At 49.2% G+C, this 18,020-nt stretch overlaps 2 protein-coding genes across 2 annotated transcripts; both read right to left on the reverse strand.

Moving 5' to 3' along the window:
• Nucleotides 1-1,630: 1,630 nt before the first annotated feature.
• LOC129672052 (uncharacterized) lies at nt 1,631-7,025 on the reverse strand. Its single transcript, XM_055601252.1, is given in 4 exon segments — nt 1,631-4,953; nt 4,956-5,430; nt 5,432-5,741; nt 5,743-7,025. Coding segments are annotated over 4 exon segments (5,202 nt in total). The 3' UTR covers nt 1,631-1,819.
• Nucleotides 7,026-9,964: 2,939 nt separating this feature from the next.
• On the reverse strand, nt 9,965-15,358 carry LOC129672053 (uncharacterized). Its single transcript, XM_055601253.1, is given in 3 exon segments — nt 9,965-13,287; nt 13,290-14,074; nt 14,076-15,358. Coding segments are annotated over 3 exon segments (5,202 nt in total). The 3' UTR covers nt 9,965-10,153.
• Between the last annotated feature and the right edge of the window lie 2,662 nt (nt 15,359-18,020).

Raw genomic sequence — 18,020 nt, forward strand, 5'->3', positions numbered from 1 at the left:
ATCAAGAGAATTATGATCAGGGGGCCCATGAGGGAGGAAACGAGGGTGGTGAACCAGGGGGCTTTATTGAACCAACTTTCATACCAACTCTGTCCCTCCTTGAAGAGTTTCTCTCTCTGGCTAAGTCTTTCTCTGAGCTTGGCCATATTATCTCTTACTAAGCCGGTATAGTCGGCATAAAAGCAACATTCTTCTCTTAAGGCTGCACATAATCCCCCTTCTTGTAAGAAGAGGATATCTAGCCCCCTTCGATTCTGTAAGACCACTTCTGACAGAGAGGTTAAGGATTTTTCTAGGGCACTTACTGATTCTTCCAATGCCTGTAAGTCGGTATGCATAGCCTGCTGTAGTTGTTGGAATTGATTCGTTGCTGTCAAGGCGGTGGCCCCAGTCCCAATTCCGGCGGCAATGCCTCCTACTGTTAGCCCCCCTAGAATTATTGCCAAAGTTAAAGACACGGGTTCCCTATGATACCGAATTCTTTCTTCAAAGTGTCTGTAGATATAGTCCGGTTTGTGATAGACTATCTTAGGCCATAATTCAATAAGGACACAAAAGTCAGAACCAGCATTCCAGCCTATAGCTGATATGCAGGGGGTTAGGCCGGTATTACATGCCCAATAGGTACCATTGGGACCAGTCAGGTAGTAATTTCCGGTATCAATATTGGCAGTGGAATCACAAAGTTGCTGATAAGCCACAGGTATCTTTCCGACACAAAGCCCCTGCCCGGACACTTCAGACAGAGTCAATCTATGTTGGGCAGAGGGGTAGCAGTTCGCTGGAGGGCTTGTATGGTTAAAAAAGTTACCCATTACGGCCAATCCTTCATAATAGGGTGGAGTTGAAACCAGGCATAACCAGCATTCTTGGGTCTGATCGGGATTGGAGTGGTTTAGCACCTGATAAGCTCCTGTTATTAGATCTAGAAGTCTATCTCCTGATCTAGGCCTCTGGGGAGGCTGTATAGTAGGGTCTATGACAGTCGGGCTAGGGGAAGAAACAGAAGCATTTGGGGCCGTGGGCCATAGGGGTGGATGTTTTGGCTGAGAGGGTCTTTTCTGATCTGACAAGACCGGGTTGGGGCCCACAGACCTAGTAATAGGTAAGACCTTTATAAGCCTGAGCCGAAAGGTGAGGCCTATGTCCTTTCGATCTTTATAAACCCGGAGGCCCCATCTAAATCCTTGTGAAGTCCAAATCTGGTGTTTGGCTTGTGGAGTAAATTGAATCAACAGGGGATTGCACCATCCTTTAGTTTTGCCCTGAGGATTACATACCCCCAACGTGGTTTGTTGGAGAGGTGTATTAAGAGGGACAGATGTGGGATTCTTTCTTTTTACTGTAATATAGTCCCAGGAGGAGGAGGGCTTCCAGTGAGTGTCTCCTGAGGTTTCACATCCCCATGAGGCACAAAAATATTGATCTGTCCACCCACATTTATGATGGAGAGTTCTATTCCGATGTGTACCAGGACAGACATAAATACCCCATACCCCACTGCCGGGAGGGCCCCGCAAAAGGGCCCTCCCAACCGAATTGATGCAGCTTGGATCAGTGGCCCATCCTGGGGTTATCCGTTCAGGCGCTCGGCCCCCAGGTGGAGGTCAAAAAATATCAGGAACTGCCCAGTCGGTATCTGCTCCAAGGGCAAGGGCACAGAGATCCACTTCTAAATCTGGCCAATGGGGCTGGGCCCCAATAGAGGAGCTTGTCATGACTATATCCCCAGCTTGGTTTTCGATGACCCAAGTATAATTGTAAACCTGATGAGGGGAAGCATAAGTTATTTCTAGACTTAAAATTAGACACAAGCTTATTAGGGCTCCCCACGAGTCAATCTTATCTTTAAGGGATTTTGGGTGCGGTGAAGTTTCCATCTGGCTTTCGACTCCGGGTGGTCGGGTAGGAGTTCGGAATTGGCGGCCTTGACGTGGGAGGCGTGGACCCAGGCTGCGATGCCGTCTACCTTTAGGGCCGTGGGTGTCGTTAGTAGTACAGTGTAGGGTCCCTTCCAGCGCGGCTCTAGGTTCTTGGTCTGATGTCGTCGCACCCAGACCACGTCCCCGATCTGGAATTGGTGGGGTATCACAGGTTGATTTAGCTGTTCTTGGTATGCAGCTGCCAGTGGTTTCCAGACCTCCTGTTGTACGATTTGCAGTGCCTGTAAATGAGCTTGGAGAGGTCGAGAGAAAGAGGCTATGTCAGGGTCGAGGAAGTGGGCAGCTGGCGGTGGGGCACCATAAAGGATTTCAAAAGGAGTGAGTCCATGAGGGCCAGGTGTATTTCGGGCCCAATACAGTGCTAAGGGGAGGAGGGTCACCCAATCCCTAACGCCAGTTGCAAGCGTCAATTTAGTTAAAGTCTCCTTAATAGTTCTATTCATTCGTTCTACCTGTCCTGAGCTTTGGGGACGATAAGCACAGTGTAATTTCCAATCAATCCCCAGTAGTGTGGCCACCGACTGACTTACCTGGGAGATGAATGCAGGGCCGTTGTCGGAGCCCAGTGCCTGTGGCATACCATACCCGGGGAAGATTTCTTCCTAAAGCTTTTTGGTGACGACTCTGGCAGTTTCATGTTTGGTAGGGTAGGCTTCTACCCATCCAGAGAAAGTGTCCACGAACACCAGCAGATACCGGTATCCATATAGTCCAGGCTTGACTTCTGTGAAATCAAATTCCCAATGGGTTCCGGGTCGGTGTCCCCGGACTCTGGCCCCAGGACCCACCTTACTGTGTCCAGCATTTACTTGTGCACACACGGTGCACCTTTCTGCCACTTGCCGTAGAATCTTGTCTTTCCCCAGCAGATGGTAGGTGTTTTCTTCATTTTCAAGAAGGGCTTTCATTTTTCTGTAACTCAGGTGGGTCAGTTTATGGAGATAATCAACCAAGTAATAGGTCAAACGTTGGGGCCACACTAGTTTTCCCTCTAATGTCCATTTCTGCGTTTTAGGGTGGTAGGTAGCCCCCATTTCTTTTAGTAGGTTTTGGTCTTCCTGGCCATATTGAAAAACAGGCCCTTGATCTCGTGTAGGGGAGTCTATGATTGTATCCTCTATTGTCAGGACTTGAGAAACAGTAGGGCTTTCCTGTTGAGCCACCCTACGGGCAGTTTCATCTGCCAGGCGGTTACCTCGAGCCTCAGGGCTGTTCCCTTTTTGGTGGCCCGGACAGTGAATGATGCTCAACTTTAAGGGTAGGAACAACGCCTCGAGCAAGGCTAGTATTTCAGCCTTGTTTTTGATTTCTTTTCCCTCCGAGGTCAACAGTCCCCTTCTTCGGTATATTTCCCCATGAATATGGGCCGTGGCAAAGGCATAGCGGCTATTGGTATAGACGTTAAGCTTCTTACCTTCTGCCATCTGGAGGGCTTGAGTTAGGGCGATGAGTTCAGCCCGCTGTGCCGAGGTACCAGGTGGTAAGGCCCTAGCCCAAATTACCTTAGTCTCAGTGGTGACCGCAGCCCCTGCTCTTCGTTCTCCGTTGTCTAAAAAACTGCTCCCATCTGTGTACCAGGTGAAGTCGGCATCAGGGAGGGGCTGATCGGTCAAATCAGGCCGGGTGCCATGTACCTCTGCAAGTATCTGGAGACAGTCATGAGTTTCTGGACTCTCCGGTAGGGGAAGTAGTGATGCTGGATTGAGTGTTACCACAGAGCCAAAACGTACGTGGTCAGTGTCTAGTAGTAGAGACTGATAGTGGGTCATGCGGGCATGTGAAAGCCATTGGCCCGGAGGTTGTTTGACCAGGGCTTCCACTGCATGAGGAGCCAAAATTGTTATCGGTTGCCCCATTGTTAGCTTACTTGAGTCTTTGGTTAGGAGGGCAATTGCCGCGACCATCCTCAAACAGGGAGGCCACCCTGAAGCCACCGGGTCAAGTTTCTTGGACAGGTAGGCAATCGGGCGCCTCCATGGCCCCAGTCTTTGAGTCAGGACTCCTTTAGCATAGCCTTGTTTCTCATCAACAAATAGCTCAAAGGGCTTATTTAAGTCGGGAAGTCCCAATGCGGGGGAGGTTATTAAGGCCTCTTTAATAGCTGTGAAGGCCGTTTGTTGCTCATTCCCCCAGGTGAAAAGGGTACCTGGTTCGGTGGGTGGGTAGAGCGGTGCAGCCATTTCGGCAAATCCTGGAATCCAGAGCCGACAGAACCCCGCCGTTCCCAAGAACTCCCTCAACTGCTTTGGGCTTTTAGGCACTGGAATATTCAGGATTGTTTGTTTTCGTGCTCTTGTCAGCCATCTTTGACCATCCCTGATCTGATAGCCTAAGTAGGTGACTTGCCTCTGACATATTTGGGCCTTTTTAGCTGAGGCCCTATACCCCAGAGTTCCCAAAGCCCTCAAGAGGGCCTTTGTTCCTTCCCTACATTGTTCTTCAGTTCTTGCAGCCAGGAGGAGATCATCCACGTATTGGAGCAAGATTAGGGCTGGGTGTAATACCCTAAAGTTAGCCAGGTCTCGATGTAATGCCTCGTCAAACAGGGTAGGGCTATTCTTGAACCCTTGGGGGAGCCTAGTCCAAGTGAGTTGTCCTGATAACCCCAACTCTGGGTCCTTCCATTCAAAGGCAAAAATGGACTGGCTCTGAGGATGGAGCCTTAGGCAAAAGAATGCATCCTTGAGGTCCAGGACTGTATACCAAATATAGGCCGGTGGTAATCCGGTCAGCAAACTGTATGGATTAGGGACTGTTGGATGTATATCCTCTACCCTCTTATTGACCTCTCTTAGGTCCTGAACGGGGCGATAATCGCCTGTGCCTGGCTTTTTGACCGGAAGGAGGGGAGTATTCCAGGGAGACTGGCAAGGGGTCAAGATTCCCTGTTCCAAAAGCCTCTTTATGTGGGGCCGGATTCCTTGGTAGGCCTCTCAAGACATAGGGTATTGTCTGATGGAGACCGGAGTTGCGGTCGCTTTGAGGGGTATAATTAGAGGTGGCTGTTGGTAGCCAATCCCATTCCCCCTGTTTCTGCCCAGGCAGATGGGAAGTTGTCCAACCAGTCAGATATGTCCTCAGCCGGAGGCCTCTCAGGGGGCCTCTCAGGCTCATGTAACCGATATTCATCCTCCAGGTTAATGGTCAAGACATGTAATGGCTGTCCCTGCGGCCCCGTAATATGGGCTTTAGTCCCTTCAAAATGAATCTGCGCTTTAAGTTTCATTAATAGGTCTCTTCCAAGCAAAGGGTAAGGGCAATCAGGTACATGCAGAAAGGAATGGGTCACCTTACCAGTAGCAAGCAGTACTTTTCTTTCGGTGGTCCAGCGGCACTTCTTCCCTCCAGTAGCTCCCTGAACCCATGCTGACTTATCAGACAGGGGTCCTGGAGACGTGCTGAGCACTGAGTGTTGAGCTCCGGTGTCCACCAAGAAGGTGACGGGTTGGCCCCCCACGTTAAGGGTTATCCTGGGTTCAGGGGGGGGGCTCCTGACCCCGACCTCCCTAATCCTCGAGATTGAGTAGGGCAGTTTGAGGCCGGAGTTTGCGTGGCCCCTTTGGCTTTTTCGGACAGTTTTGGACCCAATGACCTTTTTCTTTACAGTAAGCACATTGATATTTATCCAGTGGGAAGTTTCTTCGACCTCCCAGGTCCTGTCTATTCTGCCTCTGACCTGTCACTACGGTTGCCAACAACTTACTGAATTCCCTGTTTCTCTTACGTTCTCTCACATTCTCTCTCTCCTCTGCTTCTTTCTTCAGTCTCTCATCTCTCTCTTCCTGTGTCTCTCTCGTTAAAAATCCGTTCTGCCTCCTTCAGCAAATCCTGCACTGAACACTCTCTCAAGTTTTCTAGTCTCTCTAACTTCCTTCTGATATCTGGGGCAGATTGCCAGATGAAAGACATGGCCACGTTAGTCGCCTGATCTGGGCTCTCTGGATCATAGGGAGTGTACATACGGTATGCCTCTTTAAGTCGCTCTAAGAAAGCAGAAGGGGACGTTTGAGTCACCAACTTAACCTGGGCCAAATTGGTAGGGCGCCTTGCAGCCCCTCGGAGACCCGCTATAAGCAACTGGCGGTAGAGACGTAGGTGTTCCCTACCGCGTTCAGTGAAGAAATCCCAGTTGGGCCGTTCCAAGGGGACGGCAGCATCAATCCGGTCGGGTAGTTGGGTAGGTTGTCCATCATCTCCTGGAACATTTTTGCGGGCCTCTAAGATGACTCGCTGTTTCTCCTCTGTGGTCAGCAGCGCCTGGAGCAGCTGCTGGCAATCATCCCAGGTAGGCTGGTGGGTCACTAGAATGGACTCGATAAGGGCTGTTAACCTAGAAGGGTCCTTTGAAAAAGGAGGATTGTTATTTTTCCAATTATATAGGTCAGACGCAGAGAAGGGCCAGTATTGGAGTTGGCGGTCTGGCCCCGTCCGCAACGGAAATGCCTGAGAGGAGGGATCAGGAGTTATTTCCCGACGCCCCCTCAGTCGCCCTGCTACCGGGGACGAGGGGGGTTCTTCTTGGGGTTCCCGTCTTGCAGCCGCCCCCTCTGGTTCCTCTACAGGTACAGGGTCTGGGTTCCCGTATGGAGGAGGTTGTTCAGTTAGGAGGTCCAGAAGGGGACCATCATCTGCCGGCAGCACTGGGGGTGTCTTCTTTTGCCCAGAGGTCTCCTTTGGATCCGACTTCATACGAACCGGAAAAAGTGTAGAGTTAGTAGGGGCTGGAACTAGTGGAGGAGAAGGAAAAGGGGCGGACGGGGTGGACCTCGGCCGAGGGGGAAGGAAAGGTTTTACCCATGGTGGGGGATTCCTGACCAGAGATTCCCATGTGATGATATAGGGAATCTGGTCAGGATGTCCATGGGGTCCAGGATCCATGACTTTGACTTTAACCTGTAAAATCACTTCTAAGTTAAAAGTGCCATCTCGTGGCCAGCCCACGTCAAAGGTGGGCCACTCCGATGAACAGAAGGTGTCCCATTTCCCTTTTCGCACATCCACCGAGAGGTTGTGGACGATATCACGGACTTCCTTGAAATGCTGTAAAGTTAAACTTTTTGGGGTGGTGACAGTTTGTCCCATGTTTTCAGCTAGATAGAAAACACTTACTATACTTATAACAAAAATTAGACAGACAAAACACAACACAAGCCGCGCGGCACGAGATTGGCGCAAAACTGAAAGCAAAAATTCAGATGGAGACTGTGTTGGAGATCCGGTTTCTCCGTCTCCCAAATGGAGCACGTAGCCTTCGGTCAGGGGCGAAGCCCCAAAAAGCCTGAGTCAGCTCGTACTTCCAGTCAGACGGGGAGCCAAGCTGGCCCCCACTCAGATGAGAGTCAGTGGGACCGAACCCACTCAAACTCTCTCAGACACCTCTGGGACGTATCCCAAAGGTTGCGGAAGAGAAGTCTGAGCCCGTCAGCTCCTTCTGATTTCCACCTGATTCAGATGACCTGATCAAGTCTCAGATTGCACACTAAACAGACACAGAAACACATGACAAAATGATGGCTACACACAACAGAAAAGACGGCTGGCCAGCTTACCTCCCGAGGGTGGGTCGGTGGTCCCTGGGAGGGGGTCTCAAATCCCAGATGAGCCCCCACATGAAAGACCCCCTGAGGGTATCTTTTGTCTGAGAGACCCCCTCCCAAGGATCAGCGAGTCTAGGCGTTCGGATGCAAACAGCAAGAGGCTTTATTGGATATACGGGTACCCGGGCGGAAAGCCACTCAGATGACTTTACGTGCCCTTCCGGGTGGAAAGTTGGGTTTTTTATAGGGTTAGAGCAGAAGCACTGATACAGAAGCGAGAAGCAGAGTTACAGGGAGCTGATTGGCTCTTTCACATGAAACCATAACATGAATCAGGGTTGGCAGGGACACCAGAATTCCAGGAACTGGGTGGTCAAAACAATTATGACGACCTTGACTAGTGCCGCCATATGTTGCTTTTCCCAGGACTCCTATCTCAGCCGGACCACCTGTCAGATATCCCATGAGGGTGGTCAGGACAAAGTTGTTTTTGGCTCAGTTGGGGCAGCCTTGACTGCAGATATCTTGAGGGGGTGACTTAGCTGGATTTCTCAGAGTAATTTTTAGTTCCCATCCGGCCTTTACTATTTTTCCCAGAACTGTGGTACACCACAAAATGGCATTAGCTATGTTTAACTCTGTTTAACTCAGGGTGATATGGGGTCTTTCATTCCCCCATTTCTTTGCTAACTTAGAATGGAATCTTCCATTCTAGGGCCTAGGGGCAAGTACTTTCTGTTTCCCGCTGTCAGAGTTGATGATACTGTTGGGTCAGTACCAACGCTTGTATGACAGAGAGCCGATCTTTTATGAACTGGACCAGCCGATTTAGAATACAAGGCCCAAATAACAGTATCAAGAGAATTATGATCAGGGGGCCCATGAGGGAGGAAACGAGGGTGGTGAACCAGGGGGCTTTATTGAACCAACTTTCATACCAACTCTGTCCCTCCTTGAAGAGTTTCTCTCTCTGGCTAAGTCTTTCTCTGAGCTTGGCCATATTATCTCTTACTAAGCCGGTATGGTCGGCATAAAAGCAACATTCTTCTCTTAAGGCTGTACATAATCCCCCTTCTTGTAAGAAGAGGATATCTAGCCCCCTTCGATTCTGTAAGACCACTTCTGACAGAGAGGTTAAGGATTTTTCTAGGGCACTTACTGATTCTTCCAATGCCTGTAAGTCGGTATGCATAGCCTGCTGTAGCTGTTGGAATTGATTCGTTGCTGTCAAGGCGGTGGCCCCAGTCCCAATTCCGGCGGCAATGCCTCCGACTGTTAGCCCTCCTAGAATTATTGCCAAAGTTAAAGACACGGGTTCCCTATGATACCGAATTCTTTCTTCAAAGTGTCTGTAGATACAGTCCGGTTTGTGATAGACTATCTTAGGCCATAATTCAATAAGGACACAAAAGTCAGAACCAGCATTCCAGCCTATAGCTGATATGCAGGGGGTTAGGCCGGTATTACATGCCCAATAGGTACCATTGGGACCAGTCAGGTAGTAATTTCCAGTATCAATATTGGCAGTGGAATCACAAAGTTGCTGATAAGCCACAGGTATCTTTCCGACACAAAGCCCCTGCCCGGACACTTCAGACAGAGTCAATCTATGTTGGGCAGAGGGGTAGCAGTTCGCTGGAGGGCTTGTATGGTTAAAAAAGTTACCCATTACGGCCAATCCTTCATAATAGGGTGGAGTTGAAACCAGGCATAACCAGCATTCTTGGGTCTGATCGGGATTGGAGTGGTTTAGCACCTGATAAGCTCCTGTTATTAGATCTAGAAGTCTATCTCCTGATCTAGGCCTCTGGGGAGGCTGTATAGTAGGGTCTATGACAGTCGGGCTAGGGGAAGAAACAGAAGCATTTGGGGCCGTGGGCCATAGGGGTGGATGTTTTGGCTGAGAGGGTCTTTTCTGATCTGACAAGACCGGGTTGGGGCCCACAGACCTAGTAATAGGTAAGACCTTTATAAGCCTGAGCCGAAAGGTGAGGCCTATGTCCTTTCGATCTTTATAAACCCGGAGGCCCCATCTAAATCCTTGTGAAGTCCAAATCTGGTGTTTGGCTTGTGGAGTAAATTGAATCAACAGGGGATTGCACCATCCTTTAGTTTTGCCCTGAGGATTACATACCCCCAACGTGGTTTGTTGGAGAGGTGTATTAAGAGGGACAGATGTGGGATTCTTTCTTTTTACTGTAATATAGTCCCAGGAGGAGGAGGGCTTCCAGTGAGTGTCTCCTGAGGTTTCACATCCCCATGAGGCACAAAAATATTGATCTGTCCACCCACATTTATGATGGAGAGTTCTATTCCGATGTGTACCAGGACAGACATAAATACCCCATACCCCACTGCCGGGAGGGCCCCGCAAAAGGGCCCTCCCAACCGAATTGATGCAGCTTGGATCAGTGGCCCATCCTGGGGTTATCCGTTCAGGCGCTCGGCCCCCAGGTGGAGGTCAAAAAATATCAGGAACTGCCCAGTCGGTATCTGCTCCAAGGGCAAGGGCACAGAGATCCACTTCTAAATCTGGCCAATGGGGCTGGGCCCCAATAGAGGAGCTTGTCATGACTATATCCCCAGCTTGGTTTTCGATGACCCAAGTATAATTGTAAACCTGATGAGGGGAAGCATAAGTTATTTCTAGACTTAAAATTAGACACAAGCTTATTAGGGCTCCCCACGAGTCAATCTTATCTTTAAGGGATTTTGGGTGCGGTGAAGTTTCCATCTGGCTTTCGACTCCGGGTGGTCGGGTAGGAGTTCGGAATTGGCGGCCTTGACGTGGGAGGCGTGGACCCAGGCTGCGATGCCGTCTACCTTTAGGGCCGTGGGTGTCGTTAGTAGTACAGTGTAGGGTCCCTTCCAGCGCGGCTCTAGGTTCTTGGTCTGATGTCGTCGCACCCAGACCACGTCCCCGATCTGGAATTGGTGGGGTATCACAGGTTGATTTAGCTGTTCTTGGTATGCAGCTGCCAGTGGTTTCCAGACCTCCTGTTGTACGATTTGCAGTGCCTGTAAATGAGCTTGGAGAGGTCGAGAGAAAGAGGTTATGTCAGGGTCGAGGAAGTGGGCAGCTGGCGGTGGGGCACCATAAAGGATTTCAAAAGGAGTGAGTCCATGAGGGCCAGGTGTATTTCGGGCCCAATACAGTGCTAAGGGGAGGAGGGTCACCCAATCCCTAACGCCAGTTGCAAGCGTCAATTTAGTTAAAGTCTCCTTAATAGTTCTATTCATTTGTTCTACCTGTCCTGAGCTTTGGGGACGATAAGCACAGTGTAATTTCCAATCAATCCCCAGTAGTGTGGCCACCGACTGACTTACCTGGGAGATGAATGCAGGGCCGTTGTCGGAGCCCAGTGCCTGTGGCATACCATACCCGGGGAAGATTTCTTCCTAAAGCTTTTTGGTGACGACTCTGGCAGTTTCATGTTTGGTAGGGTAGGCTTCTACCCATCCAGAGAAAGTGTCCACGAACACCAGCAGATACCGGTATCCATATAGTCCAGGCTTGACTTCTGTGAAATCAAATTCCCAATGGGTTCCGGGTCGGTGTCCCCGGACTCTGGCCCCAGGACCCACCTTACTGTGTCCAGCATTTACTTGTGCACACACGGTGCACCTTTCTGCCACTTGCCGTAGAATCTTGTCTTTCCCCAGCAGATGGTAGGTGTTTTCTTCATTTTCAAGAAGGGCTTTCATTTTTCTGTAACTCAGGTGGGTCAGTTTATGGAGATAATCAACCAAGTAATAGGTCAAACGTTGGGGCCACACTAGTTTTCCCTCTAATGTCCATTTCTGCGTTTTAGGGTGGTAGGTAGCCCCCATTTCTTTTAGTAGGTTTTGGTCTTCCTGGCCATATTGAAAAACAGGCCCTTGATCTCGTGTAGGGGAGTCTATGATTGTTTCCTCTATTGTCAGGACTTGAGAAACAGTAGGGCTTTCCTGTTGAGCCACCCTACGGGCAGTTTCATCTGCCAGGCGGTTACCTCGAGCCTCAGGGCTGTTCCCTTTTTGGTGGCCCGGACAGTGAATGATGCTCAACTTTAAGGGTAGGAACAACGCCTCGAGCAAGGCTAGTATTTCAGCCTTGTTTTTGATTTCTTTTCCCTCCGAGGTCAACAGTCCCCTTCTTCGGTATATTTCCCCATGAATATGGGCCGTGGCAAAGGCATAGCGGCTATTGGTATAGACGTTAAGCTTCTTACCTTCTGCCATCTGGAGGGCTTGAGTTAGGGCGATGAGTTCAGCCCGCTGTGCCGAGGTACCAGGTGGTAAGGCCCTAGCCCAAATTACCTTAGTCTCAGTGGTGACCGCAGCCCCTGCTCTTCGTTCTCCGTTGTCTAAAAAACTGCTCCCATCTGTGTACCAGATGAAGTCGGCATCAGGGAGGGGCTGATCGGTCAAATCAGGCCAGGTGCCATGTACCTCTGCAAGTATCTGGAGACAGTCATGAGTTTCTGGACTCTCCGGTAGGGGAAGTAGTGATGCTGGATTGAGTGTTACCACAGAGCCAAAACGTACGTGGTCAGTGTCTAGTAGTAGAGACTGATAGTGGGTCATGCGGGCATGTGAAAGCCATTGGCCCGGAGGTTGTTTGACCAGGGCTTCCACTGCATGAGGAGCCAAAATTGTTATCGGTTGCCCCATTGTTAGCTTACTTGAGTCTTTGGTTAGGAGGGCAATTGCCGCGACCATCCTCAAACAGGGAGGCCACCCTGAAGCCACCGGGTCAAGTTTCTTGGACAGGTAGGCAATCGGGCGCCTCCATGGCCCCAGTCTTTGAGTCAGGACTCCTTTAGCATAGCCTTGTTTCTCATCAACAAATAGCTCAAAGGGCTTATTTAAGTCGGGAAGTCCCAATGCGGGGGAGGTTATTAAGGCCTCTTTAATAGCTGTGAAGGCCGTTTGTTGCTCATTCCCCCAGGTGAAAAGGGTACCTGGTTCGGTGGGTGGGTAGAGCGGTGCAGCCATTTCGGCAAATCCTGGAATCCAGAGCCGACAGAACCCCGCCGTTCCCAAGAACTCCCTCAACTGCTTTGGGCTTTTAGGCACTGGAATATTCAGGATTGTTTGTTTTCGTGCTCTTGTCAGCCATCTTTGACCATCCCTGATCTGATAGCCTAAGTAGGTGACTTGCCTCTGACATATTTGGGCCTTTTTAGCTGAGGCCCTATACCCCAGAGTTCCCAAAGCCCTCAAGAGGGCCTTTGTTCCTTCCCTACATTGTTCTTCAGTTCTTGCAGCCAGGAGGAGATCATCCACGTATTGGAGCAAGATTAGGGCTGGGTGTAATACCCTAAAGTTAGCCAGGTCTCGATGTAATGCCTCGTCAAACAGGGTAGGGCTATTCTTGAACCCTTGGGGGAGCCTAGTCCAAGTGAGTTGTCCTGATAACCCCAACTCTGGGTCCTTCCATTCAAAGGCAAAAATGGACTGGCTCTGAGGATGGAGCCTTAGGCAAAAGAATGCATCCTTGAGGTCCAGGACTGTATACCAAATATAGGCCGGTGGTAATCCGGTCAGCAAACTGTATGGATTAGGGACTGTTGGGTGTATATCCTCTACCCTCTTATTGACCTCTCTTAGGTCCTGAACGGGGCGATAATCGCCTGTGCCTGGCTTTTTGACCGGAAGGAGGGGAGTATTCCAGGGAGACTGGCAAGGGGTCAAGATTCCCTGTTCCAAAAGCCTCTTTATGTGGGGCCGGATTCCTTGGTAGGCCTCTCAAGACATAGGGTATTGTCTGATGGAGACCGGAGTTGCGGTCGCTTTGAGGGGTATAATTAGAGGTGGCTGTTGGTAGCCAATCCCATTCCCCCTGTTTCTGCCCAGGCAGATGGGAAGTTGTCCAACCAGTCAGATATGTCCTCAGCCGGAGGCCTCTCAGGGGGCCTCTCAGGCTCATGTAACCGATATTCATCCTCCAGGTTAATGGTCAAGACATGTAATGGCTGTCCCTGCGGCCCCGTAATATGGGCTTTAGTCCCTTCAAAATGAATCTGCGCTTTAAGTTTCATTAATAGGTCTCTTCCAAGCAAAGGGTAAGGGCAATCAGGTACATGCAGAAAGGAATGGGTCACCTTACCAGTAGCAAGCAGTACTTTTCTTTCGGTGGTCCAGCGGCACTTCTTCCCTCCAGTAGCTCCCTGAACCCATGCTGACTTATCAGACAGGGGTCCTGGAGACGTGCTGAGCACTGAGTGTTGAGCTCCGGTGTCCACCAAGAAGGTGACGGGTTGGCCCCCCACGTTAAGGGTTATCCTGGGTTCAGGGGGGGGCTCCTGACCCCGACCTCCCTAATCCTCGAGATTGAGTAGGGCAGTTTGAGGCCGGAGTTTGCGTGGCCCCTTTGGCTTTTTCGGACAGTTTTGGACCCAATGACCTTTTTCTTTACAGTAAGCACATTGATATTTATCCAGTGGGAAGTTTCTTCGACCTCCCAGGTCCTGTCTATTCTGCCTCTGACCTGTCACTACGGTTGCCAACAACTTACTGAATTCCCTGTTTCTCTTACGTTCTCTCACATTCTCTCTCTCCTCTGCTTCTTTCTTCAGTCTCTCATCTCTCTCTTCCTGTGTCTCTCTCGTTAAAAATCCGTTCTGCCTCCTTCAGCAAATCCTGCACTGAACACTCTCTCAAGTTTTCTAGTCTCTCTAACTTCCTTCTGATATCTGGGGCAGATTGCCAGATGAAAGACATGGCCACGTTAGTCGCCTGATCTGGGCTCTCTGGATCATAGGGAGTGTACATACGGTATGCCTCTTTAAGTCGCTCTAAGAAAGCAGAAGGGGACGTTTGAGTCACCAACTTAACCTGGGCCAAATTGGTAGGGCGCCTTGCAGCCCCTCGGAGACCCGCTATAAGCAACTGGCGGTAGAGACGTAGGTGTTCCCTACCGCGTTCAGTGGAGAAATCCCAGTTGGGCCGTTCCAAGGGGACGGCAGCGTCAATCCGGTCGGGTAGTTGGGTAGGTTGTCCATCATCTCCTGGAACATTTTTGCGGGCCTCTAAGATGACTCGCTGTTTCTCCTCTGTGGTCAGCAGCGCCTGGAGCAGCTGCTGGCAATCATCCCAGGTAGGCTGGTGGGTCACTAGAATGGACTCGATAAGGGCTGTTAACCTAGAAGGGTCCTTTGAAAAAGGAGGATTGTTATTTTTCCAATTATATAGGTCAGACGCAGAGAAGGGCCAGTATTGGAGTTGGCGGTCTGGCCCCGTCCGCAACGGAAATGCCTGAGAGGAGGGATCAGGAGTTATTTCCCGACGCCCCCTCAGTCGCCCTGCTACCGGGGACGAGGGGGGTTCTTCTTGGGGTTCCCGTCTTGCAGCCGCCCCCTCTGGTTCCTCTACAGGTACAGGGTCTGGGTTCCCGTATGGAGGAGGTTGTTCAGTTAGGAGGTCCAGAAGGGGACCATCATCTGCCGGCAGCACTGGGGGTGTCTTCTTTTGCCCAGAGGTCTCCTTTGGATCCGACTTCATACGAACCGGAAAAAGTGTAGAGTTAGTCGGGGCTGGAACTAGTGGAGGAGAAGGAAAAGGGGCGGACGGGGTGGACCTCGGCCGAGGGGGAAGGAAAGGTTTTACCCATGGTGGGGGATTCCTGACCAGAGATTCCCATGTGATGATATAGGGAATCTGGTCAGGATGTCCATGGGGTCCAGGATCCATGACTTTGACTTTAACCTGTAAAATCACTTCTAAGTTAAAAGTGCCATCTCGTGGCCAGCCCACGTCAAAGGTGGGCCACTCCGATGAACAGAAGGTGTCCCATTTCCCTTTTCGCACATCCACCGAGAGGTTGTGGACGATATCACGGACTTCCTTGAAATGCTGTAAAGTTAAACTTTTTGGGGTGGTGACAGTTTGTCCCATGTTTTCAGCTAGATAGAAAACACTTACTATACTTATAACAAAAATTAGACAGACAAAACACAACACAAGCCGCGCGGCATGAGATTGGCGCAAAACTGAAAGCAAAAATTCAGATGGAGACTGTGTTGGAGATCCGGTTTCTCCGTCTCCCAAATGGAGCACGTAGCCTTCGGTCAGGGGCGAAGCCCCAAAAAGCCTGAGTCGGCTCGTACTTCCAGTCAGACGGGGAGCCAAGCTGGCCCCCACTCAGATGAGAGTCAGTGGGACCGAACCCACTCAAACTCTCTCAGACACCTCTGGGACGTATCCCAAAGGTTGCGGAAGAGAAGTCTGAGCCCGTCAGCTCCTTCTGATTTCCACCTGATTCAGATGACCTGATCAAGTCTCAGATTGCACACTAAACAGACACAGAAACACATGACAAAATGATGGCTACACACAACAGAAAAGACGGCTGGCCAGCTTACCTCCCGAGGGTGGGTCGGTGGTCCCTGGGAGGGGGTCTCAAATCCCAGATGAGCCCCCACATGAAAGACCCCCTGAGGGTATCTTTTGTCTGAGAGACCCCCTCCCAAGGATCAGCGAGTCTAGGCGTTCGGATGCAAACAGCAAGAGGCTTTATTGGATATACGGGTACCCGGGCGGAAAGCCACTCAGATGACTTTACGTGCCCTTCCGGGTGGAAAGTTGGGTTTTTTATAGGGTTAGAGCAGAAGCACTGATACAGAAGCGAGAAGCATAGTTACAGGGAGCTGATTGGCTCTTTCACATGAAACCATAACATGAATCAGGGTTGGCAGGGACACCAGAATTCCAGGAACTGGGTGGTCAAAACAATTATGACGACCTTGACTAGTGCCGCCATATGTTGCTTTTCCCAGGACTCCTATCTCAGCCGGACCACCTGTCAGATATCCCATGAGGGTGGTCAGGACAAAGTTGTTTTTGGCTCAGTTGGGGCAGCCTTGACTGCAGATATCTTGAGGGGGTGACTTAGCTGGATTTCTCAGAGTAATTTTTAGTTCCCATCCGGCCTTTACTATTTTTCCCAGAACTGTGGTACACCACAAAATGGCGTTAGCTATGTTTAACTCTGTTTAACTCAGGGTGATATGGGGTCTTTCACTTAGCACCTCATGGAACCTTCTCCAAAACATACCATATAGTTGGTCACAAAGCAAGCCTCAACAGATACAAGAAGATTGAAATATTCTCTTGTATCTTGTCTGATCACCATGGAATAAAGCTGGACTTCAACAATAACAGAAATAGCAAAAAACCTACACACACATGGAAACTGAACAACTTGTTGCTAAATGACAGCTGGGTCAGGGAAGAAATAAAGAAAGAAATTAAAGTCTTTCTAGAAATCAATGAAAATGAAGACACAACATACCCAAACTTGTGGGACACAATGAAAGCAGTGCTAAGAGGAAAGTTCATAGCACTAAGTGCCTTCAAGAAGAAATTCGAGACAACTCATTCAAGCAACTTAATGGCTCACTTAAAAAACCCTAGAAAAAGAAGAAGCAGACACACCAAGAAGGAGTAGACAGCTGGAAATAATCAAACTCAGGGCTGAAATCAATCAATTAGAAACAAATAAAACAATTCAAAGAATCAATGAAACCAAGAGCTGGTTCTTTGAGAAAGTCAACAAGATCGACAAACACTTAGCCAAGCTAACTAAAAGGCAGAGAGACACCACTCAAATCAACAAAATCAGAAATGAAAAGGGGGACATAACTACAGATACTGCGGATATCCAAACAATCATTAGGACTTATTTCAAAAGTCTATATGCCACAAAATTTGAAAATCTAAACGAAATGGACAATTTTCTTGATCAATTTGACTTATCAAAGCTGAATCAGGACCAGGTAAATCAGTTAAATAGTCCTATATCCCCCAAAGAAATAGAAGCAGTCATCAAAAGTCTCCCATCCAAAAAAAGCTCAGGACCAGATGGCTTCAGCGCAGAATTCTACCAGACCTTCAAAGAAAAGCTAACTCCAATTCTCTTCAAACTATTCCACAAAATAGAAACAGAAGGAACATTACCAAACTCATTCTATGAAGCCACAGTCACCTTGGTACCTCCACCTCACAAAGACTCAACAAAGAAAGAGAATTTCAGGCCAATCTCACTTATGAACACTGATGCGAAAATACTTAACAAAATACTTGCAAACGGAATCCAAGAACACATCAAAGATATTATCCACTATGACCAAGTAGGCTTCATCCCAGGTATGCGGGGGTGGTTCAATATACGGAAATTCATCAATGTGATCCACCATATTAACAAACTGAAAGAAAAAAACACATGATAATCTCCATAGATGCTGAAAAAGCATTTGACAAAATCCAACATCCATTCATGTTTAAAGTATTGGAGAAATCAGGGATTCAAGGCACATATCTAAACATAGTAAAGGCGATATACAGCAAGCCTATAGCCAACATCAAACTGAACGAAGAGAAACTTAAAGCAATCCCACTGAAATCAGGGACAAGACAAGGCTGCCCACTTTCTCCATATCTCTTCAACATAGTGCTCAAAGTCCTTGCTAGAGCAATAAGACAGTTGAAGGAGACCAAGGGGATACAGTTTGGAAAGGAAGAAGTTAAATTATCACTATTTGCAGATGATATGATAGTA

Source organism: Psammomys obesus, unplaced genomic scaffold (assembly GCF_907164565.1).
Source record: "Psammomys obesus unplaced genomic scaffold, mPsaObe1.curated_primary_1811, whole genome shotgun sequence".
Lineage (NCBI taxonomy): Eukaryota > Metazoa > Chordata > Mammalia > Rodentia > Muridae > Psammomys > Psammomys obesus.